The following is a 23,894-nucleotide window of genomic DNA, read 5'->3' as shown; positions in this document are numbered from 1 at the left end:
GCCCCACGTTGGGAATCACCGTGATAAACAGACTATGGCTTACAAGCAGAACCCAGTTAGTATGTGTGTGAAGTTATACATAGATAGGAAGTGGCTTAGTATTATTTACATTAACTTTGTAAATTAATGAAAATAAGAACATCTTAAAAAGCGGTTTAATGTAAACATTTCAGTAAATTGACATAAAGGGGGTTCCCTATGAGGAACTCCAAAAAAGGTGGTTTGAGGTGATAATCCTATAGATTGACACCTGTTAGAAGGCATTGGCCAGAAAAGGTACTAAAGCTGAGAGGTCCCCTGCTGCAGTAGTTGCCCAGACTCCAACGTTGATGTGGACTGTATCCATGCCGCTCTGAGCTCTTACCAAAGCCAGCTGGGAGGAGCACACTGATAGGGCCCCTAAAGTTGTACCTAGGCATGCCAGAAGGATTTGTGAGTAATAAATTGCCTATGTGATTATTTTTTAAAAAATAATTTTTTTAGCTGTGTATTATCACCAATCTTTTTTTTTTTTTTTCAGAGACAGAGAGAGAGTCAGAGAGAGGGATAGACAGAGACAGACAGGAACGGAGAAATGAGAAGCATCAAACATTAATTTTTTGTTGTGACATCTTAGTTGTTCATTGATTGATTTCTCATATGTGCCTTGACTGTGGGCCTTCAGCAGACCGAGTAACCCCTTGCTCGAGCCAGTGACCCTGGGTTCAACCTGGTGAGCTTTGCTCAAACCAGATGAGCCTGCGCTCAAGCTGGCGACCTCAGGGTCTCAAACCTGGGTCCTCCGCATCCCAGTCCAACGCTCTATCCACTGTGCTACCACCTGGTCAGGTGCCTGTGTGATTATTGCAACTAACTTATGTGTCGGTCGTGTCTTTCCTCCGGTGGCATTTTTTTTTTTTTTCTTTATCATTTTTCTGAAGCTGGAAATGGGGAGAGACAGTCAGACAGACTCCCGCATGCGCCCGACCGGGATCCACCCGGCACGCCCACCAGGGGCGATGCTCTGCCCACCAGGGGGCGATGCTCTGCCCATCCTGGGCGTCGCCATATTGCGACCAGAGCCACTCTAGCGCCTGAGGCAGAGGCCTCAGAGCCATCCCCAGCGCCCGGGCCATCTTTGCTCCAATGGAGCCTTGGCTGCGGGAGGGGAAGAGAGAGACAGAGAGGAAAGCGCGGCGGAGGGGTGGAGAAGCAAATGGGCGCTTCTCCTGTGTGCCCTGGCCGGGAATCGAACCCGGGTCCTCCTCACGCTAGGCTGATACTCTACCGCTGAGCCAACCGGCCAGGGCTGGCATTTTTTTTTTTTTTTTTTGTATTTTTCTTAAGTTGGAAACCAGGAGGCATACAGACTCCCGCATGCGCCCAACCGGGATCCACCCAGCACGCCTACCAGGGGGCGATGCTCTGCCCATCTGGGGCGACGCTCTGTTGCAACCAGAGCCATTCTAGCGCCTGAGGCAGAGGCCATAGAGCCATCCTCAGCGCCAGTGCCAATCTTGCTCCAATGAAGCCTCGGCTGCGGGAGGGGAAGAGAGAGACAGAGAGGAAGGAGAGGGGGAGGAGTGGAGAAGCAGATGGGCGCTTTTCCTGTGTGCCCTGGCTGGGAATTGAACCCGGGACTCCTGCACTCCAGGACAACGCTCTACCACTGAGCCAACAGGCCAGGGCCTCCTCCGGTGGATTTAACAGTAGCATCCTCATAGCTGCCTCAAGAGTAGTCTCGAAGAGGCTACCAGCCCTGCTAATAAGCAGGAGTGTCCCACTGCACGGGGAAGTCGAAGCAGGGACGCCTGATCAACGTAGAGCTGAGCTCTACTGTGACACTTTTGCATTGGCCTGGGCAGCACCCTGTGTCTGTAGTCTGTGAAAGGCTGAGGTGCTTGCCCTCAGGGCATCATATTGCAAATTGCTGACTACCTTCCAGCTTGGTAGGGGCCATTGTGTGGCTAATGTTTGCGGGAGAAGGGTTTTTTTCCCCAGCCTGGGTTTTGCAGGAAGAGAAGGAGGAGTGCAGATGTGGAACTGGCACTGAGGGGCTTTGGGGGGCTCCGTGGAGGCTGGTGGAGGCCTTTGATTCCAAGAGGAATCAGAGATTTTCCGGGTTGTGGAACTAGAGAATGCGTTAGGACTTTGGGAGTTCCGAAGGAAAGAGAAGCGCTCTCTCTGTTTGTTTGTCCGCCTGCCGGTAGGCGGCGGACTTTAATAAATGCAATGGCCCAACCTTCTTTGGCTCCACTGTTTCTGGACGGTCTGCCCAAATCCAGTGATAACCTGCGTGGCCATAACAATGGCAGCAGCCAATGGACACACACCATCCTATTTAGTTAAAACGTCACTAGCGACCTGACCAGGCAGTGGCGCAGTGGATAGCCTGTCGGACTGGAATGCGTAAGACCCAGGTTCAAGACCCCGGAGGTCACCAGCTTGAGCGCAGGCTCTTCTTGTTTGAGCAAAAGCTCAGGAGCTTGGACCCAAGGTCGCTGGCTCGAGCGAGGGGTTACTCCGGGTCAAGGCACGTATGAGAAAGCAATCAATGAACTAAGGTGTCCTAACGGAAAAACTGATGATTGATGCTTCTCATCTCTCCGTTCCTGTCTGTCTGTCTGACCCTATCTATCCTTCTCTCTAAAAATAAGTAAACAAAAATTCTTAAAAAACAAAACAAAACACGTCACTAGCGCTCCTCCCCACAGAGAAGTGGAATAAATTGTACCCACAGCCTAGGATTCACTAAAATGGCAGCTCCCTGGTGGGCGCTGGTTCCCTGACGTAATCACACTGCGCCACCGTCTCTCGCGCACGTGGAGTCTCCGGTCTAATGGTGGTGACTGAGGCCGGCGGTAAAATGGCGCTGCCCATTAAGCGTTCGCTGTACCTGTGCCGATGGGGAGCCCAACGATTGGGGGTTGCTGCCGCAGAAGCCCGCAGAGGTAGGATTTTCTCCTTTTACTTTTACCTCAGAATCGTTTCTGTCTGTTATTACCAGATCCCCCTGGGGTCCTTTCCCCTCCCTCATCTGCGTTGAGTTTTGAGGCACCTAACCTAGGACACTATCTGGTTTCTTTAAAACCCATGGCTTCACCGGTGCGAGCTTTTCGGCTCCTTGTAACTCCCATACTAAGACGCCCCACTTTCTTGTCCGCTTGACATTCGGACTCTTTCCTGCTTTCTTCGTGATCTCGTGACTGCCTGCTTCAAATGGGAAGTAATGTATCTTATCACTCGTTCTAGAGTTCTTCGCCGGTGTCATCATCCAATCTCTTTGCTCTACCCGCAGGCGTCAGTTTCAAACTGGAAAAGAAAAACGACCCACAGCAGCCTGGCCCTCTTAAAAGATGACACAGGTGTCAGATACGGCATGGTGGGGTTGGAGCCCACCACATTGGCCCTGAATGTGGAGCGCTTCCGGGAGTGGGCAGTGGTGCTGGCCGACACCGCGGTCTCCAGCGGCAGGCACTTCTGGGAGGTGACAGTGACGCGCTCCCAGCAGTTCCGGGTAGGAGTAGCAGATGTGGACCTTTCTCGGGATAGCTGCATCGGTGTTGACGATCGTTCCTGGGTGTTCACCTTTGTCCAGCGCCAGTGGCACACCATGTTGGCCAACGAGAAAGCCCCTATTGAGGGCATTGGGCAACCAGAGAAGGTGGGGCTGCTGCTGGAGTACGAGGCCCAGAAGCTGAGCTTGGTGGATGTGAGCCGAGTTGCTGTGGTTCGTACACTGCAGACAGATTTCCGAGGGCCAGTGGTACCTGCCTTTGCCCTTTGGGATGGAGAATTGCTGACCCACTCAGGGCTTGAGGTGCCCAAGAGCTGGAGTCTCTAGTCAGGCTTTTGGCCAGCCTCCTTCTGAAAGTGTCTGAAACCTTTTAACTTAGCCTCAAGCGACCTCTATCTCCCGCAGTTCAGTGCTGGGTCCTCTGTGCAGTATCTTAGTCATTTTCCTCTCTCCTATCTGTGAAAGCTAGGCTACTGCCAATTTTTCTAGGCTACCATGAATGTATTTTCCCTGACTTGCTTCCTTCAGTCTCTCTGCCTGACTATGCCCAGGCCTTTCTCAGACTATTCAGTCCTGGGGTCTCACTTTTTAGCTATGTTCCAATGTATTCATTACTCTGATACCTCTCTCCCTTTGCCCACGTGTAACTTTTGTCTGTTCTTGGGGCTCTAATGAATCTCTCCACAGGAAGTCCTTTCTACCGCTGGCTGGAAGAGTGGCGCAGGCAAAGACTTGACCCTTTCTCTAAAGCACAGCTCAGGCTGTGTCAGGAAGTACTGTGTCAGTCCAGAGCCCTCCTTCCCCAGTACCTCAAAGCAAGACCCTCAGCCCCACGTAGCTGCAGCTACCCTCACAGTGAGTTCATCTGCCCGGACCCACACACACCTCTGACACCTGGTCAATATGTTGTAATCACCGGGCTAGTTATAACCGTGAACAAAAGGAAAGACACTGGGGAATATCGATGGAATTAGTGCTAGAACTTTATTATTTTTTAGAGACAGACAGGAAGGGAGAGATGGGAAGCATCATAGTTGTGGCACCTTAGTTGTTCATTGATTTCTCTCATATGTGCCTTGACTGGGGGGCTCCAACTGAGTCAGTGACCCTGGGCTCAAGCTAACAACCTTAGGCTTCAAGCCAGCGACCACAGGGCATGTCCGTGATCCCACACTAAAGCTTGAGGACGCGTGCTCAAGCCAGCAACCTCTGGGTTTCAAACCTGGGTCCTCAGCATCTCAGGCCAACACTCTATCCATTGTGCCACTGCCTAGTCAGGCTGGAAGCTTTATTTTTGAGAAGTTGTATCTTCATTTCTGCTACATTCGGAACTTCCAGAAGGAGGAGAGGACCTGGAGTCTTGCATAGTACATTTTTGGGCCAACTCAGACTCAAGCCCTCACCTCCCACCCCCACCTTGGCAGAACACATTGAACCTAAAGCAGTATTAGGGGTTGAGGAAAACCTGGTGGGGTGAGTAGGTATGTAAAATATGTATTGCTGTCTGACCCTGTGGTTCCATCTTATTTTACCTTTATTATAGTGATGTAACTAAATGCCTTTAAAGGAGAAAGAAAAGAACTGGGTTTAGCAAAAATAATCATTTGTGTAATTAAAGTTTATTTGAGCACAAAATACTTTCTCTGTCTATAAAATCTGTTTCCTGGCCAAGGGGGGCAGATCACTTCAGACAACTAAAGCCAGATGTATAGCACTGTGGAAATATACATATGCATAGCTCTGTGGATATATACATGTGCATGGTGGCTGGGGCCCCTTCACTGGTCTCTCTCTCATATATCATAGTTTCTTCAGGGTCAGGAAGAGGGGACCTGGGAAGGTTTTGAGTGGGCCAGGCAATTAGGCTATACCTTGAAGAAGCCTAGTCTCCATGGATAGCTCTACTTCACGTATCCATCGAGGCACTTCTCTATACTCTGTCTGCCAAGAGAATGGGGTATTTTGACTATCACAGAAAGCACTGACCTGTCTTGGTCCCCACTGAAGCAGTGCGGCTCTCCATAGCATGTTTGATGGTTATGGGTTAAATATGTGGCCAGTTCATGCTTTTCTAGAGCGGGGCTGTGCAGGCTCCATGGTCACACCATGCTCTCCAAGTTCTCTTTAGACAGAGCCTCAGCCACTGCTTCAGCCTGAGTTTCAGAGGGGATGTAGGAGTCCTGGTAATCTTGAAGCAGTTTCACCACCTCCAAGTGATTGAACTGCACAGCATCATCTAGAGGAATGTTACCCCACCTGAGAGGAACAAAGAAGACAGAGCAGTGGTTTTCAACCTTTTTACACTTGGGAACTGGTGAAAATAGAGTTATTTCAGGGACCGCTAAGGCAGAAATAAAAACCATTATTAGTATTTTGTACACTTTTCTTTAATTACAATACTATAAAATGAAAATTCTCTAAAATAACCAAACTAATAAAAATATTAATAGACTATATAACTGACAAGTTCCAAAGATATCTAAGACAGCCTCAATAGTATTTTCATCGATGATACAGGCTGATAAGTGGCAACTACCCTGATCATAAGATCATTGGGTCTGTAATCTTCATGCAACTGTTTCGTGGACTGGCACAAAATTTCTGGCAGACAAGCACTGGTCCATGGACAAGTGGCTGAAAACCACTGACATAGTGAATGCCTTGGTTCTATATCAGTGTTTTTCAACTAGTGTGCCGCAGCACACTAGTGTGCTGTGAGACATGGTCAGGTGTGCCATGGGGAAATTAAACATGGGTCCCCAAACTACGGCCCGCGTGCCGGATACAGCCCACAGAGGCTATTTATCCGGCCAGCCGCCTCCATCTGAACAAAACATTCCCCTCACAATCTTTCCAGCTATCAGCAACAGGAAGAGTGGAGGCACAGGGAATGCTCACTGACCAATCACCTAGGATTTATCCTGACCACTAGCGATGAACCAATAGTAGGCTGCCTCTCATCCACACCCAGGAAGGTCCCCGCTGGGGCTGCGGCGAGTAGTTGAAGCTGCTACTCCTCCCCATGGTCCTGATTTCTAATCCTGGTCAGGACTGGAGGTAAATGTTGCCACCACTAGATTCAGCCTCAGCCTCAGCCTCAGCCTCAGCTGGTTATGTCTATCCTGATGGTGTATATAGATATTTGACCTTTTTTTTTTAAAAGAGGCCCCCACAGAGGGTGATATACAATGCATCACAATGTTATCTATATGGCCTCCTGAAGGGTGATCTTCTTAAAGAGCTCAAATCTCTATATACACCATCAAAACAGACAGAACCAAGGCCCCTGCACCCAGCTGACCATGGGATTTGAACCCACAACCTCAGGGAGAACTCTAGTATTTATCAGAATCCTTACCTAGAAAGCAAACTTCTCAATCTGACAGTAGAGATGCTCTGAGGACTTATGATGTTACACAAGTACCCAACATATTCTATTTACTTTTTTTTTTAGATTTATTTTATTTTTTATTTTCAGATTTTTAAAAATAATTTTATTTACTTATTTATTCATTTTAGAGAGGGGGGGAGAGAGAGAGAGAGAGAGAGAGAGAGAGAGAGAGAGAGAGAGAGAAGGGGGAGGAGCAGGAAGCATCAACTCCCATATGTGCCTTGACCAGGCAAGCCAGGGTTTGAATCAGCAACCTCAGTGTTTCCAGGTTGACACTTTATCCACTACACCACCACAGATCAGGCTTTTTTTTTTTTTTTTAGATTTTATTTATTCATTTTTATTAGAGAGGGGAGAGAGAGGGAAAGATAGAGAACAGGGGGAGGAGCAGGAAGCATCAACTCCCATATATGCCTTGACCAGGCAAGCCCAGGGTTTTGACCGGCGACCTCAGCATTCCAGGTCGACGCTTTATCCACTGTGCCACCACAGGTCAGGCCATTTTCTAAAATTGATTTTGTCCAGTCTCTATATAGAGTATTTGCCAAATTGATTTGAACCCACAACCTTGATGAAAGCTCCAGTATCTATTAGCGCTCCCGTTTTCAACCACATATCTATGTGAGCTGAGCTTCTCAAGCTTGACTGCAATAAAAACTAAAAACAGAGAGAGACTGAGAACTGTTGAGGAAGAGCTTCGTGTGTGTCTTTCTACCATTCCTGCCAGGATATCCCTTTTGTGTTCATCGAAACAGGCCCAGGTTTCACACTAAGTGAGTATAAATACATTTAGAAACTATATTATTAACTATATGTATAATATGTACTGTGTTAGAGTGTCATTTTGGTAGGTGGTGTGCCCCAGGATTTTGTAAATGTAAAAAATGTGCCGCGGCTCAAAAAAGGTTGAAAATCACTGCTAACAGTGGTGGCTGGAGGGCGGTAGTGAAGAAACTGCTTCCCACCTCTCACCCCCTTTTAGCTTAATCCTACTCACCTGTCCTTGACAAAAGGATTCACTTTGCAAGCCTCAATCAGGAATTTAACGACTTCAGTGTGTCCTAGGAATATGGGCAGAAGGAAGATGAGAGGGTACAGATCCTGACCTTTTGGTGATAACATTGGTACAGACACTTGGCAGCGGGACTTCTGACCCAATAAGGGAAGAGAAGAGGCCTCTTCCATTTTGCTCCCTGCAACACCCAATAATAGCCTGCAAACTGAAGGGCATCTGCACAAAACAAGTGGCTGCCCCTGGAACCTTGAAGGCATACCAGTGTGGGGTTCTCCTAGTAGAAAGGAAGGGTCCTACAATCTCCTTTCCCTATTTAACCTTCAGATACCTTCAGCTGCAGCAACATGCAGGGCTGTGCGTGAGTCGTAGTCTTTCTGTTCCATGTCCATGGCTGACAAAGCAAACCTGAGGGTAGTGGAAAGCAGCTGGAATAACCCAAATCAGCCTAGAATTACTCCTGTCTTTTCTGAACTGGGGCCAGACTGGGTAGGTTCTAGACCTTATGCCAAGGTCTACAAACCTTGTGCAATCTGTGTTTTCTTACCCAGATGAGACTGTTACACCCACATCAGAGAGATGGGAGTGGGATGGTTCCAGAAACATCACTGCTTACCCATCCATGGTAGGTACCCAGTATATGTTTGTTGATTTTAGTAATCCATTTAAGGCAAGGTCTTCACCTACCACTTCTGCTCTTAAGACCCAGGTTAATCTTAACAGTGGCTACAATTAATTAAGGTCTTATCCCATGGCAGGCATGGTACTTGGAGAAAAATCTCATTTAAATGCAGTGTGTATCCATTTGATCTGGCTCTATAGGTGAAGCACTTAGCTATTTTGCTATGAGGACTCCTCATGAGATCTCTGACCAGGAGTATTTTATAGTGTTTATTTGGTCACAGAAGTACCTTCGAAGAGCTGAAACATCACCACTATAGGCAGCAAATAACAGGTTGACCACAGTCTTGTTCTGGAAAACAGATCATACCCACTTGAGAGTAGTGGTGACTCTGAACCCACCCATGCCCAGTTCTGCCCTGTGACCCTCCTCCATGGATGTTTAGGCAAGGACATCGCTGAGGTGTTAGGGAATGTTCTATTCTCAGATATTCTTAGAAGCCACCTGTGCTTCTCCTACCCGAACTTCTCCCCCCTCACGCCGTGGGTCCAGCTTGCGGGCACAGTGCCTCAGGTTGTCGTAGTTGTGGAAATTGAAGAGAGACACCAACTTCTAAAATCGTAAGCCAAAGAGATTATTTACTTATTCCTTGCACTTAGTAGGAGCTAAAAATTGCTTTAGTTACTTATTCAAGACTATTTAGTACTATATGCAGAGGACCTCACCTGGCAGAAGCTGATGCCCCTGTGACTGTTCCCCAGCTTGTCCAGAGGAGGTGACAGACACATCATTCCCATGACATTGGGTACCACCAGGAGGATGGCTCCTGACACAGCTGACTTGGCTGGCAGGCCCACCTTGGGGACAAAGTTGAAACTGAGGATGAGCTAGAGGGGCTCCAAGTCTGTCCCAAATGACTACACGAGCAAGGCTTGTTAATTAGCTTTTCTTACTCCTGTCCTCCCCTGCCACCCTTAAATTCATGGCTTCAGTAAGGAAGTATTTATTGTATTCACTCTGTGACTGATGCTAGGGCTAGAACAAAGCCTCTCATTTAACTTACATTCTGATAGTAGGAGATAGACAGTAAGTAGGTAAACAGAAAAATAATCACAGCTTATGGTAACAAAAGAAAAGAAGTAGAAAGAAGGGATAGAGAAAGAAGTGGGAGGGAGCTTTACTTGAGAGATGGTGGTCAGAAAAGCTTCTCTTTGGAAGTGACATCTAAACTGAAACTCAGAGAAGCCCCAGCCATGAGAAGGGTGGCAGAGGAATGGTTCAGAAGCTACAACATCATGTGTTTATGTGCTTGAGGAACCTGATAAGTCTAACAAATCCCTAGGGATTCTTGGCCTAATTGCTTGGCTGGAAGTTAGTGAATGAGAGGCAGGAACAAACTGCCACCTCTGTACCTCTAGAGACTCAATGTCCTCTCTTCTTGGCTATGGGCTCACGGCCAGTGGAGACAGAGGGCCGGGAACACTCACATGGAAGGCAAACTGGCCTGAGAAGTCGTACATGCCGCAGGAGTGCATGAGGCTGAGGGTGTTGCGCACTGCTTCAGCACTCAGCACGCTCTCTCCTGTGATGGGGCAGATCCCACCATTGGCCAGAGTGGCTGCCATGACACTGCCTGACTCACAGGTCACTTCCACGGAGCACAGCTATGGAAACAAGGCAGAGGGGAGGATGTGGTGTGGACCTGAACACTGTGCTCTTGGACATAGAACAACATTCTTGGCATCCTGATCTTTCAACAAGTTCCCCTGGTGTTTCTGGAGAGGAACATCCTGTGGCCCTGAGGAGAACGGCAGTGTTGGCTTACCTGGAAGTAGAGATCAAGTGCAGCCATCATGTCCACCCCCTTAGGAAAGCACTGCAAGAAAGAAGAGGGGAGAGCATTTCTCTTTAGGCCATCAATAGCCCCTTTCCACAGCCAGGATCTTAGCCCAAGTCCCCAACCCCAGCTGCCCTTATCCCAGCCACAGAATTCCCAGGGATTGCTCTACCAGCCTCTCGCAGTTACCTTTTTTTCCTTCAGATAATAGCCAATGGCATAATTCCGATCCCCCGTTTCCTTCTCTGACTGGAATCTGAAGCAAACGACCAATTCAGCACTTGATGTTTGAAGGGTGAGTGTGAGAAGGAAAAAATACCTTCCCTGAGAGAGACCGAACTAGATCGTAAATTTTTTTTTTTTATATTTTTCTGAAGTTGGAAACCAGGAGGCAGTCAGACAGACTCCTGCCTGCGCCCAACCGGGATCCACCCGGCATGCCCACCAGGGGGCGACGCTCTGCCCTTCTGGGATGTCGCTCTGTTGCAACCAGAGCTATTCTAGCACCTAAGGCAGAGGCCACAGAGCCATCCTCAGTGCCCAGGCCAACTTTGCTCCAATGGAGCCTTGGCTGCAGGAGGGGAAGAGAGAGACAGAGAGGAAGGAGAGGGGGAAGGGTGGAGAAGCAGATGGGTGCTTCTCCTGTGTGCTCTGGCCAGGAATCGAACCCAGGACTCCTGCATGCCAGGCCGACGCTCTACCACTGAGCCAACCGGCCAGGGCCTAGATCGTAAATATTAAATTAAATAAGCCCCTTTATAAATTCTCACAGTAATACTGAGAAACTTCTGGACACTAGCAAGTACTGGGCAGAGCATTATTATAAAATGTAGAAAAAGAAAACCCAAATTATCTAGTCATCTAGTCCAGGAAAACTAGTGGTTTTTGGCTTTGAGAGGCTTGGCAAGACCTCCTCACTCACTAAATACTAAATAGAAATGGAGCAAATCCTTTTACAGAGTAAACAAATGTCAATGAAAGGGGGCCGAGTGGAGGTTGGGAGGCCAATATTCCCCTGGGACTTCTTCCTCCTAAGAGTCTATCATCCCTCCCCATCCTCGCCCCACACAATGCATTCAGCCCATTCTGCGAACAAGGCCTTACGTGGCATTGCTGAAACCTATGTATTCATTTCCAGCCATTTTATTCAGATATTGCAACACCTAGAAGAGAAACAGGGCATGTGAGTGAGGACCCCTACTAAACACAAGACTAACTCTTAACTTCTCAGTCCTTATCCCAGCAAGGACTTCAGTTGGCTTTCTTCTCTGAGGCCAGGAGATCCCCCCACCTCTGGAAATAAGGCTTCTAGATGGGTGTACCATCAAAGTGGGGTTAGAGCCAGGCACTGGGGCGGCTGGAGAGGACAACAACATGCCATGGAGAAAAGCAGCCAGGTGCGGAGCAGCAAGGAAACTTACAAAATCAAACTTCTCTGCTTTGTTACAGTCCATCTGCAAAAACAGAAAGAGTGTCATCAGTATTCCAAGCCTAGGAGGAAGACTGAGGAGGATCAGAAGGGCCAGTTAAGGCCCTGGCTGGTTGGCTCAGTGGTAGAGCATCGGCCTGGCGTGCAGAAGTCCTGGGTTCAATTCCCGGCCAGGGCACACAGGAGAAGCGCCCATCTGCTTCTCCACCCCTCCCCCTCTCCTTCCTCTCTGTGTCTCTCTTCCCCTCCCGCAGCCAAGGCTCCATTGGAGCAAAGATGGCCTGGGCGCTGGGGATGGCTCTGTGGCCTCTGCCTCAGGCGCTAGAGTGGCTCTGGTCGCAACATAGCGACGCCCAGGATGGGCAGAGCATAGCCCCCTGGTGGGCAGAGCGTCGCCCCCTGGTGGGCGTGCTGGGTGGATCCCGGTCGGGCGCATGCGGGAGTCTGTCTGTCTCTCCCCATTTCCAGCTTCAGAAAAATGCAAAAAAAAAAAAAAAAAAAAAAAAAAAAAGGAAGGGTCAGTTAAAGTGTTAGAATGGTTTGTTGTTGTTTTTTTTACAGAGACAGAGAGAGAGTCAGAGAGAGGGATAGATAGGGACAGACAGACAGGAACAGAGAGATGAGAAGCATCAATCATTAGTTTTTCGTTGCTCATTGCGACACCTTAGTTGTTCATTGATTGCTTTCTCATATGTGCCTTGACCGTGGGCCTTCAGCAGACCGAGTAACCCCTTGCTTGAGTCAGTGACCTTGGGTCCAAACTGGTGAGCTTTTGCTCAAACCAGATGAGCCCACGCTCAAGCTGGCAACTTCGGGGTCTCGAACCTGGGTCCTCGGCATCCTAGTCCGACGCTCTATCCACTGCGCCACCGCCTGGTCAGGCTAGAATGGTTTTGCTACTAGGAAACTGTTACATTTTACAATTACATTTTTCTTTTTTAAAAAAACAACTGAGGGCCCTGGCTGGTGGCTCAATGGATAGAGCATCGGCCCAGCATATGCACATCCCGGGTTTGATTCTGGTGAAGGCACACAGGAGAAGCAACCATCTGCTTCTCTGCCCCCCTTCTCTCCCTTTTTCCCTCCCACAGTCAGTGGCTCGCTTGGTTTGAGCCACAGGATAGCTCCCTTGGAGCACATCAGTCTCAGACGCTAAAAATAGCTTGGTACACATCAACCCCAAATGGGGTTGCCTGACAGATCCTGGTCAGGGCGCATGCGGAAGTTTGCCTTACTATCTCCCCTCCTCTCACCTTAACAACAACAAAAAAGACAAAAGCAACTGAGACCTTTTTATCCATGCATATCTAGTGACCTTAAAACCAAACCATTTAGATTTTATTATTAAGTAATGAATACAAATAACCTCACCTCATCTATAAGCCTCACTCATCCCTGAGTCTCAGTCCTACTTCTATTCCCTTTTTGTTTTTTGTTGTTTTTTTTAAGTGAGAGGAAGAGAAATAGACTCCCACATGTGCCCTGACCGGGATCCACCGGCAACCCCGCTCTGGGGCCGATGCTTGAATCAACTGAGCTGTCCTCAGCACCCAGCCGATGCTTGAACCAGTCAAACCACTCTGTGAGGCGAAGAGACAGAGAAGGGGGAGAAGGAGGGGAAGAGAAGCAGATGGTCACTTCTCATGTGTGCCCTGACCGGAGACTGAACCTCAGCTGCCCACATGCCAGGCCGACACTATCTTATCCACTGAGCCAACCAGCCAGGGCCACTTCCATTCTCAATTCCAACATTCATCCCCAAACCCCATTTTCGTTTTCCTGATTCTAACCCTGTCCCCAAACCCCACCTCTATTCTTGATCCTATCCCCACCCTTATACTCTGTGCTGGAGCTCACTCTGTCCTTTCTCTCACTCCCACAGCCATCTCCAAGACTGGAGTGACAGGAACGGAATGAGGGTGTGGGTTACATATACTATAATATTCACATATATCTATTATATTGATAATTGAAATAAAGCTAAAGATTTTAGCTGAGAGGTAAGTCCAATAGGGTCTGCTTAGATGGGAATGGGTGAGGCAGGTCCCAGACAGAGCTGTAAAGATATCCCAGAGCAAGGGAAGGGCTTGAGCCTGGTGTGCCCCAACCCCCATTGCTTCCTGCACTTGTCAACTATAGTGTCAACACTACAGGGACTCTGATACCTAAGTCCTAACACCACCTTCCCAGGAGGGGCTGTGATTGGCTCTGGAGTATTGCTGCCCACATTGCTCTCAGGTTCTTGCTCAAACCCTGGGAGACCTACAGCTGACAAGTCAGCCTGACACCCTTGCTCAAGGCCAACTCACAGTTCTGGGTGACGTGAATAGCTGCCCTGTCCTGGCCATTTTCAACCTTCCTTCCATGTGTCCCTCACCCAGAAGTGGCCAATCAGCACCTAATAGTGCTGTCCTCCCCCTGTGTCTGGCATTTATCCCTTGGTCATAGCAGGGGTGAGGACCTGCTCACTTCTCTAAGGGCCAGGAAGCTCTGGGCTCCAGACTCATGGGTGGGGGCAGGGGTACAATTCCTTTTACTAACATCCTCAACATAATATATACCCTTACTATTCTTCGGAGGATCCTCAAAGGAATCAAGGCTCTACCAGTCTCCCTGGAGAGCTGGACAGAGAGGAGGGATATAGGAAAAAGGGGGTTTAGAGAAGGTTAGAGGGGAACTGACCTTAATCAGGGAGCTCACGACAATGGCACCAGCATTGACCATGGGGTTATGGGGGATTCCTGGGGAAACACAAACCACCCAATGTCTTATCAGCCACTGAGAAAAACCTTGTTTACAGCCCGCACATTCTGCAGGCTAGACTACAAAGAGTTCTTTGCTGGGAGGATGGAGTGACAGAGCTAATCAGGAAAGGCAAAGAAACAAACAGAAAAATGGTGGGGGTGGGGGTAAGAAGGGGCATTTATGAGCCTGGTCTGAGCTGTGGCAGTGCTCACCTTCCTCATTGAGGGAGAGCTTGTTGTAGCGCAGGCCACTGGGCTCCTTGCCCACAAACTTGTGCACGTAGTCAGTGCCCAGGGTGCTCACCGAGATGGCGTAGGTGAGGGGCTTCACACAGGACTGCAGGCAGAAGGGGATCTTCGTGTGGCCCACGGAGTGCCTGCAGGTAGATAGTTGCCGTGAGAGTTCGGCCATATAGGCTGCACTTGTGCCCAGCCTCCCCTTTCTCTCCCCCAGAGCTCACCGCTGACCATCCACCGTGCACACGGAGACGCCCCACAGATCTGGATTTGACTTGGCCAGCTGAGGGATGTAGGCTGCCACCTGGCCAGGAGTGGATAGAGAAAACAGGGACAGAATGGAAATATGGATGTCGTTCCCAGAGACACCTAAGACGTCTATCTTTCTGTTGCTGCTCCTAGCAGGAGGATTCCGGGGTCAGCTTCCCTTTCTGCTTTTTAGTCTTAGTTACCCTATAGGTCTCTTTCAAAGTTTTATTCAGTCTTTATGCCAAATGTTCCCATAAAAATCTCAAGATTCCCTCGCTGGCTCTAGAAATCACATGTATAGAAATACATAAAGCCCTTGTCCCCATTTTTAGAAGTCCTGCTTCTCATCTCTCATCCATTGGATTCCCAGCCCCAGGAGATCTAAGAAACAAAGTTTATCTGGCCCAGAGCCCTTGCCCCTCCCTTAGTCCCCTGGCCCTCACTTTGCCTCCAGTCAGCTCTTTGGCATCTTCAAAGATGCGATCCACATGGCCCGTGAACTCCTCAAAATCAGGAATGACAAACTTCTTTCGGAATGCCTGGGTCAGGAGCACAATGTTGCTGCTCACACACCTGGATCCCAGACATGAGTGGGTTAGGGAGCTGGAGAAATGCAGCTGTGACTCACTCTGGAGCCATGGAAATTGGGAATAAAGAAAGTGTGAGTGGTCATCAGGTTTGGGACCAACAGCTGTGTGACCTTTGGCACACCACATTATCTTTTTGGGTCTCAAGTTTCTTGAATGAGGAGTTGGAATAATGTGGAAAGATATCCCAAGAAAAATAAGTAGCTGAATAAAATGTATAGTAGGTCATCTTTATATTTTAAAAATCCTAAATCATATAAGCACATTCACATATATTCCTATATGTATGTAAATGCATAGGACATTATCTAAAAGACACCCACTAATCTGTTAATAATGGAACTGGGATGGGGAGACAGGGAAAAGAGAACATGTATTTCTATATTGAACTCATAACGATTATATACATACTCGTGTGTAACTTGTGTAATAAGTAAGTAATAAAATAAAATAAGGGGTTGAACTATCTGATCCCCAAGATCCCTGCTGTTATAATCTATGTCCAAGACAGTTTTGAGAGCAGTGCTTTTGTTTCTGGGGCCCTCACTTTTGGAAGAGATCTCGGTCTAAGAGGCCACCACTGCTGGACTCGCGAACCATGCGGCGCATTTGGCTCAGGCAGTCCCGGAGTCGAGGATCTGAGGTCTGCAGTCCAGTAGCCTTCAGTGCCTTTAGGGTAAAGAAGAAGCTGGTAAAGTCAGCTACAGGGACAGTAATCCAGTCTTTCCCAATGGATAACAATGAGCTCAACCCCAATGACTACATTAAGTGTAACAAATGGGTTTGCAGACTAATAAAGGAGGGAATGGAGTAGCTTTGAGGGTTAATGGGGGTTTCCTAGTCTTTTTTATCAAGCCATCTGATTTCTGAACCCCTTGGGTCAATGTCCCAAAACAAGATGATGGGTTGAATCAGAGAGTTTAATCTGACCGCCCTGGGGCAGGATGAGATTGTCTCATCAGATTCTTCATCCTCATAAAACAGCCCATTGTTCACTGCCCTGCACTGTCCTCTCCTCCTTTCTCCACACTCAAGAGATCCCAAGATATTAGGGTTCTGAGCAGGCAGAGAGGAACTTACAGTAGTGAATTTGTGGATAGGGATTCGTTCCTGTCCCTCAGCAATAGTGTAGAAGAGCAGATCACCCAAGCGGGACAGCATGCCACTCTCTGAAGAATCACTGTTTGGGGACAGAAACAGGGGAGAAGAGTAGCCTGAGAACTGCTCCTTGCTGCTCCTCCTGGAACATGGGCTTATTTATTATTAGGTGTCTTCACTCTAGGCCTCTTCCCTGAGCTATCTGATCTATCCTCATAATTCCAACTTTCACATCTGTCCTGAGAAGTCTTAAATTTTACTCCCTAGTGTTTTTGTTTCTGATCTTTAGACCTTTACTTTGAGTTGCTTTCAGACACATCCATTTCTAGATGTCTCATACGCACCACAAACTCAACATGTCCAACTGTAAGATCATTTCACCTCCTCCCTTGGTGCTCCTCTTCTTGTGTTTCCATCTGGGTTCATAGTGTTACCACTCATTCAGGTGCCAAGCTGGGAACACGGACACATTTTGATAATTCCCATACTTTATATCCATGCTCAGTTGGTAAACAACATTGGATGAATCCACCTCTATAATATCTCAAATGCATCCTCTTTTCTTCTCTTTCCCTTTGCCAGCATGGTATAGTAGAAAGGACCAGTGTTTGCCTCTTAATGGTTGTGTGATCTTAATATGGACAGTAAGGTTATTTAATACTGCTGAACCTGCTTCCTCATCTATAAAATAAGGGTAGTAATGTCTGCTTTACTTGGGTGATGTAAAGCTTCATCAACATAACATGCCATAAAAAGCTGCCTTTCTCAAGGTAGATGCTTGGTAAATCATGCTTCCTTATCATCAGCTCCTTATTGTCTGTCACCTAACAGTACTAGACTCACTTTCTTGACTTCCATCCCATCTTCCACATGCATCAGTTATCTCTCTAGAACTCAAATATTATTTCTTTACTCAAAAACCTTTGATAGCTCCCTAGTGCTTACAAAGTAAGTTCTTATTTCTTAGTGTGGCATTGAAGTCTCTTTAGAACCTGCCAACACTCTTTGCCTATTTTTCACCATGCCCCCACACTCCAGGTATGCCAGGCGGTTCTCCAAACGGGCCAGGCACCGTCAGGCTTCCTGGCCTTTGCTTATGCTGAAACTTGTGCACTGAAATTTTTTCCTTCACATTGCACAGTTCTGCTCATCCTTCAAGTCCTGATCAAATGTTACTAACACTGTAAAGGCTTCCCCCCTTCCAGATTTTGCTATGCTGCTGGTATGACAATAAACCATCTTATTGACAGAAGAATCTCCCTTGTTCTACTGTTAGCTCTTTGTGTTTTATGTATTTTTGTCTTTCTAGCATTGAGGAAAGTCCTTAGCACATAATGGGTCTTCAATAAAGAATTAAATAGTTAAATTTCCAGGAAGTTTTGTTCCCTAAATTCTCTCTAGCTGGCTTATAATACTTAAAATTCCAGGTACTGAAGACTTCTTGGTCTTCAAAAGTTCTCCTATTAATATGTTAACAGAGCTTGACCAGGCAGTGGCACAATGGGTAGAGCATCAAACTGGGGCACAAAGGACCCAGATTTGAAACCCCGAGGTTGCTGGCTTGAGTGCAGGCTCATCTAGCTTGAATGCGGACTCATCTGGTTTCAGCGTGGGCTCACCAGCTTGAGCATGGGGTCACTGGCTTGAGTGAAGGATCATAAATTTGACCCCATGGTCACTGGCTTGAGCAAGGGGTCACTCACTCTGCTATAGCCCCCCATCAAGGCACATATGAGAAAGCAACCAATGAACTAAGGAGCTGCAAAAAAGAATTGATGCTTCTTTCTCCCTTGCTGTCTATCTGTCCCTATCTGTCCCTCTCTCTGTCTCTGTCACACACACAAAAAAACACAAACAAAACAAACAAAAAAGCAAAAATAAAAAGCCTCTCCAGAAGTTTGGCATAGATTAGGCATGTGTGTATATGTATTTTGTTCGAGGAGGAATACCAAGACAGGGACATTTTCCTCTGTTTCTGAGGAAGTTCAAGGGAAGTGAGGATTTATGTGGTGACAGAGGAAGGGAGGAAAAATATATCTTAGGAATAACTCAAGAAGGAAAGTATACAGGAACACTTTGAGGGCAGGTCTATCTGCCAGAAGCTAAAGAAAGACAGAAATAATGCCATACCACTGAATATATCCCAAGCCTTAATAATATCAACATGTATTTGCTAATATATGCATAAAATATCTCTAGTAGATGGTTATACAAAATATCAATGACAGATATATCTAAAGAGCAAAACTTCCTAGCAATTTAAGAAATAATTGAACAATGCCTGACCAGGCGGTGGCGCAGTGGATGGAGCGTCGGACTGGGATGCAGAGGACCCAGGTTCAAAACCCCTGTGGTCGCCAGCTTGAGCACAGGCTCATCTGGTTTGAGCAAAAGCCCACCAGCTTGAACCCAAGGTCGCTGGCTTGAGCAAGGGGTTACTCAGTCTGCTGAAGGCCCACGGTCAAGGCACATATGAGAGGGCAATCAATGAACAACTAAGGTGTTGCAGCGCACAGTGAAAAACTAATGATTGATGCTTCTCATCTCTCTCCGTTCCTGTCTGTCTGTCCCTATCTATCCCTCTCTTTGACTCACTCTCTGTCTCTAAAAAAAAAAAAAGAAATAATTGAACAAGTGCACAAGAATATATAGTAAGTAAACTGAATATTGGTTAAATTATGATACTTCATACAATAGAATCTTAAAATGGCAGCCATTAAAATATCAGCCTGACCAGGTGGTGGTGCAGTGGATAGAGCATCGGACTGCGAGACAGAGGACCCAGGTTCAAAAGCCTGAGGTGGCCAGCTTGAGCGCAAGCTCATCTGGCTTGAGCATGGGCTCACCAGCTTGAGCGTGGGGTCGCCGGCTTGAGTGTGGGATCATAGAGATGACCTCATGGTTGCTGACTTGAGTCCAAGGTCACTGGCTTGAGCAAGGGGTCACTCCCTCTGCTGGAGCCCCCAGGTCAAGGCACATATGAGACAGCAATCAATGAATTTAACTAAGGTGCTGAAAGTATGAGTTGATGTTTCTCATCTCTTTCCCTACCTGTCTGTCCTGTCTATCTATCCCTTGTCCTCTTGCAAAAAAAATTAATTAAAAAATGACAATATCGTATACACACATTCAATGATATTAAAAGCCCTTCATAAATGGAAAATACAGATTACCAAAGAATATGAATGCTATAATCCTATTTTTGTTAAATTTTATATATACATATATAGGATATAGATGTTTATATATCACAAAATTAACTGGCTACCTCTAATATTGGGATCTTTTTTCCTGGATGTTTTGTTTATCTTGTTTTTCTTTTATAATTAAAAATACAATACAGCTAAATATTATAAACAAGCAATACCCTGAACAACAGCATTTTCTCTTTGCTGTGCTCCTTACTTCCAATACAAGAACCCCTCCCCCTCACAATGTCATTCTCCCAGAGCCCATCCCTCTCCAGTGCTCTCAACTCCTTCTGCCAATGGGAGCATCAGTCCAAGGCCATTAGCAAAGTCTCTGGGCATAGGCAGTCATAGGCAGGAGATCAAGCTTCCTAAAAACACTCCTATCACCTGACTCCACTGGAAAAGGAAAGGAGGCAGGGGATCAGGGACACCTCTTGCTCCCCATCCCAAAGAAAGTGTGAGGGAGTAAGGGTGAGGGAGGTTAAGCCTTTGCTCTCTTCCACTGCCATTTCTCCTATGGCAATTATTTGGTGAAAGTTGGGGGGAGTAGATCAGGGGAGAGAGGGCTTATTCTTTAAAGTTTAAATGTTCCATGTTTGCCCTGGCTGGGTAGCTCAGGTGGTTAGAGCATTGTCCTGATACTCCAAGGTTACAGATTTCATTCTTCGTCAGGGCACATACTACAATCAACCAGGCAGCCCTGACCCAATAGCTTTGTTGGTTAGAGTATCATCCTGAAGTGCAGAGGTTGCCAGTTCAAACCCCAGTCAGGGCTCATACAGTAACAGTTCAATGTTCCTGTCTATTACTCCTTCCCTCTCTCACTAAAATTAACAAATAAAATAAAAAAATTTTTAACCAGGGAATGCATAAGTAGGTGGTACAACAAACTGATTTTAGAAAGAGAGGAAGAGAGAAATATTAATCAATGTTTTTAATTAGTAAAAAAATTTAAAAACGTTCCATGTCTCTTTGAGACTGATGGAAAAGTACATACAGCACAATAATTATTATTAATAAATAAGTAATACCTTATTGGTCTGCTACCTGTTGGGACAGGGACTCCAGTGGTGGTGAGGTAGTGTTATGTCTGTCTGGCTACTTTAATTATGGTACGCATGCCTTTCTGAAAGTCATAGTAGATGTTAATGACAGGGCAGATGGGCCATTTCCTGTTCCTGCTATAATAGGGTGGGGGCGATTGGAAAGTGTCAATGTTGACTTCTGGAGTGGTAAAATTTCCTGCTCTGCTCTTTCTGTGTCTCGTAGGGAGAAAAGAGGCTCAGCAAACAAGTGTTACTGGGTGGAGGGTTAGAGGTGCAGCCTCTCTGGCAGAATAAGAGCCCAAGGGAAGAGAGAGAGCCCCTTACATCAGTAAGCCTGAGCAGCGCAAATAAGGGACCCGATGGACTCTGGTTTGGGAAATCTGTGTCTTATGACCCCGCTCCCCTTCATTATAAAGATTTTCCTCATTCAACAATCAACTGGAAAACTACCCTTATTCACAGATTACAGAGCTCTTATTCACAGATTACAGAGCCCTGATAACTCACACACCCAACACTTACACAAACGACACAAAACCGGTAACACGCACGTGCTTGCGCACCAATAATACATGCGCATTATATATTATTACACGCCGAAAACACAGACACACCACACTGACAGACCCAAGTACAGCGCGACTCGAGGCAAGAGGCTGTTGCATACCCATGCATCCCCTTAAATACACATGCGGATCGGGGAGAAGAGGGAGGGTGAGGCTGGGTGGTGTGCACACGGCCCTGCACTCGGACACGTGCACTGAGAAACACCCCGTGTATCTACGTTCCCATTTAGGTACGTACCTTGGACAGGCACCATCCCAAGGACCCACCTGACCAAACACCCTCCCGGGCTGACAGCATTTTACCGCCCGAGTGCGGCGGACCCAAAGCCCCAAATCTAAAGGAAAAGGCATCTCAGACTAGTGAGCAAGGAGAGGAGAGGGAAGGTGAGATGCGCTCCCGAGGAATGGGACTTGGGAGCTAGTAAATGGGAGCCTTTTCCCTACCCGTCGCGCAAGCCTTACTGATCCGGGTGCTGCGGCTGGTGGCTATGCAGCGTTTCCCGGCTGTGCCGCGTCTCCCGGCCCTGCGCCGCGGCCTCACTGAGGTGGTGCCGATCGCCCCCGCCAAGGAGGGGGCTCCGGTTCAGGTGACCCCAGCCTCCCCGCCGAAAGTTACTGCCCGCCCTGCTCAGCGCATTCTGCAGAGCCCTCAAGGAGCGCATCCCCCTTGCACGTCGCCCGCCTGTTCTGCCAGAGCTCCCAGCGCGTCTGAACCGGGGTTGGAAGGAGGAGCAGAGGAATTGAGGCGAAGATAGGTGGCGGGACCTCTGTGATGGAGTGCAAAACCTGGGAGGTGAGGAGCTGGGCTAGGTGGGTGGGATTGTAGCAGGAGGCGGGGCCTGCCCCTATAAGGCACAGGTCACTGTCAGGTGCCCCCGATTCCCGCTGGGCTGGGGATGGGTGAGAAGTTCCCTGGTTAGGGAAGAAAACGGGAGGAGGGTATCAATGCGTCGTGAGAAGAGGGCGGTGCCTGAGAGTTGTGATGGACAATGGCCAGGTCCAATCATTGAGGGAGCAAAAAGCTTGGGGGCAGGGAAAGGGAGAACCTATCCAATGAGTGCAAGGAGGTGGGTTGACCGCAAAGGCCAGCGGACTGCTCCGCGCTGAGGCTCGTTGTGGTTGGCCGGCCGTGGGAGCACGCGCGGAGAGCCGGAAAAGCGTGGCTGAGCGATTGCTAAGCCTGGCGAGCCCCGAGACCATGGGAGAATGCAGCGGGGTCAGAAAGATGGAATTCTCAGAGAGGAAAACGTTTCCTCACAGTACTTCAATAAGAATGAGCCTTGTTTAAGAGGCCACTTAGAGACATTGGAAGGCCAGAGTTGGCACTCAGTAACCCACCTGCTGGCATCATAGGGGCCAAATACTTAAGTCTCTGGCAGGTGGTGTTGGTGAGTTAAGAGTCAAACAGCCAGAAAGTACCTGACCAGAAACAGCTCCCCAGGCACCCTAGGGAGGTCAGGAGACTGAAAAGTGCACCCTGGTGGTTGCTAAGTGATAGATACATGAATTACAACTGCCCTTTTGCTGTTCTGCTTGGCTGCCTGACCCCACCCTTCATTACTGGACAATCGCCCCTGGAACAAAGGAACTCCAGGAAGCTGGTCAATCTCTTAGAAGAGGAGTATTCCAGAAAGCCGAACATACCAGCACACCCTTGCTCCAGGCTATCCCCAACCCTATAAAATTTTACCTCGGTTTTGGGGGCCCTTCTTCCCGGAGGAGTACCCCAGCAGGTCTTTCTCCTCTAATAAAGTCTGCACACCTGGAATTCGAGTGCCGTCTCATTCTTTCACTAAGATGTCAGTTCTCTTATCTTTACCAATTATTTTGTGGTTGTTTAGGAATCAGGGACTCTTCATTTTGAGCCTTTGAATATTTTATAAACTGTTAAGTACTTCCAAAATTTTAGCTATTTTAATTGCTTGCCCCTGTGTTCCTTAGGCCAGGGAATAAAAAGAATTGATGCACAAAAAGAATTTTGAAAACTCAGCACATTCAGGAATTTTATCATTTGTTGCTAAGAGAATATTCACTTGTATCTGCACAAAGCCTAACACAGCATCTATATTTAGTAAAAAGTCATGTAAATAACAGCTATTATCTAGTGTTTACGGCTTGCCAACCTTTATATAGTCTGCATTTTCCTCTTACCAGAAGCATGCAAAGTAGTTGTTAGTTCTATTTTGAAGATGAGGAAACTATGTCCAAGTGGTGAAGCAGTGGATAGAACATCAGCCTGGGATGCTGAGGACCCAGGTTCAAAAGCCCAAGGTTGCCAGCTTGACTGTGGGATCATAGACATGATCCCATGGTCACTGGCTTGAGCCTAAAGGTCACTGGCTTGAATTCCAAGGTTGCTAGCTTGAGCAAGGGTTCACTGGCTCACCTG

At 47.6% G+C, this 23,894-nt stretch overlaps 2 protein-coding genes and 1 long non-coding RNA gene across 5 annotated transcripts; 2 read left to right on the top strand and 1 right to left on the bottom strand.

The window, feature by feature from the left end:
• Window positions 1-2,753: 2,753 nt before the first annotated feature.
• On the top strand, window positions 2,754-4,961 carry SPRYD4 (SPRY domain containing 4). The gene is given in 3 exon segments (XM_066258394.1): window positions 2,754-2,930; window positions 3,278-3,300; window positions 3,302-4,961. Coding segments are annotated over 3 exon segments (657 nt in total). The 5' UTR covers window positions 2,754-2,818; the 3' UTR covers window positions 3,824-4,961.
• Window positions 4,962-5,095: 134 nt separating this feature from the next.
• Window positions 5,096-22,298, bottom strand: GLS2 (glutaminase 2). Of its 3 annotated transcripts, none has more exons than XM_066258391.1 (18): window positions 21,968-22,298; window positions 16,685-16,784; window positions 16,152-16,273; window positions 15,461-15,590; window positions 14,993-15,072; window positions 14,745-14,908; window positions 14,470-14,528; window positions 11,780-11,812; window positions 11,463-11,521; window positions 10,548-10,614; window positions 10,347-10,397; window positions 10,009-10,185; window positions 9,247-9,378; window positions 9,041-9,133; window positions 8,811-8,872; window positions 8,231-8,307; window positions 7,885-7,948; window positions 5,096-5,752 (listed from the first exon to the last, which is right to left on the bottom strand). In XM_066258391.1, exons 1-18 carry the CDS (start codon window positions 22,165-22,167, stop codon window positions 5,596-5,598), a joined length of 1,827 nt encoding a protein of 608 aa, XP_066114488.1. In that variant the 5' UTR covers window positions 22,168-22,298; the 3' UTR covers window positions 5,096-5,595. The 3 variants fall into 3 exon arrangements, with proteins under 3 accessions (XP_066114488.1, XP_066114490.1, XP_066114489.1); XM_066258393.1 differs by having other exon boundaries at window positions 21,744-22,109; XM_066258392.1 differs by having other exon boundaries at window positions 21,950-22,109.
• On the top strand, window positions 22,161-23,273 carry LOC136324897 (uncharacterized). Its single transcript, XR_010729160.1, has 2 exons — window positions 22,161-22,298; window positions 23,091-23,273. It is a non-coding gene; the product is annotated as an uncharacterized lncRNA (long non-coding RNA).
• The last annotated feature ends 621 nt before the right edge of the window (window positions 23,274-23,894 follow it).

This window comes from Saccopteryx bilineata, chromosome 2 (assembly GCF_036850765.1).
Source record: "Saccopteryx bilineata isolate mSacBil1 chromosome 2, mSacBil1_pri_phased_curated, whole genome shotgun sequence".
NCBI classification, from domain to species: Eukaryota; Metazoa; Chordata; class Mammalia; order Chiroptera; family Emballonuridae; genus Saccopteryx; species Saccopteryx bilineata.
The sequence above is the reverse complement of the archived record's forward strand: the minus strand, read 5'-3'. Positions and strand labels throughout refer to the sequence as shown.

Coding starts and splice junctions, on each gene's coding strand:
- GLS2 (XM_066258391.1), bottom strand. CDS start 22,167: ATGCGCTCCTTGAGGGCTCTGCAGAATGCGCTGAGCAGGGCGGGCAGT. Junction 14,529..14,744: donor GCTCTCCCTCAATGAGGAAG/GTGAGCACTGCC, acceptor GTGTTTCCCCAG/GAATCCCCCATAACCCCATG. Junction 10,186..10,346: donor CACTTGATCTCTACTTCCAG/GTAAGCCAACAC, acceptor TTGTTTCCATAG/CTGTGCTCCGTGGAAGTGAC.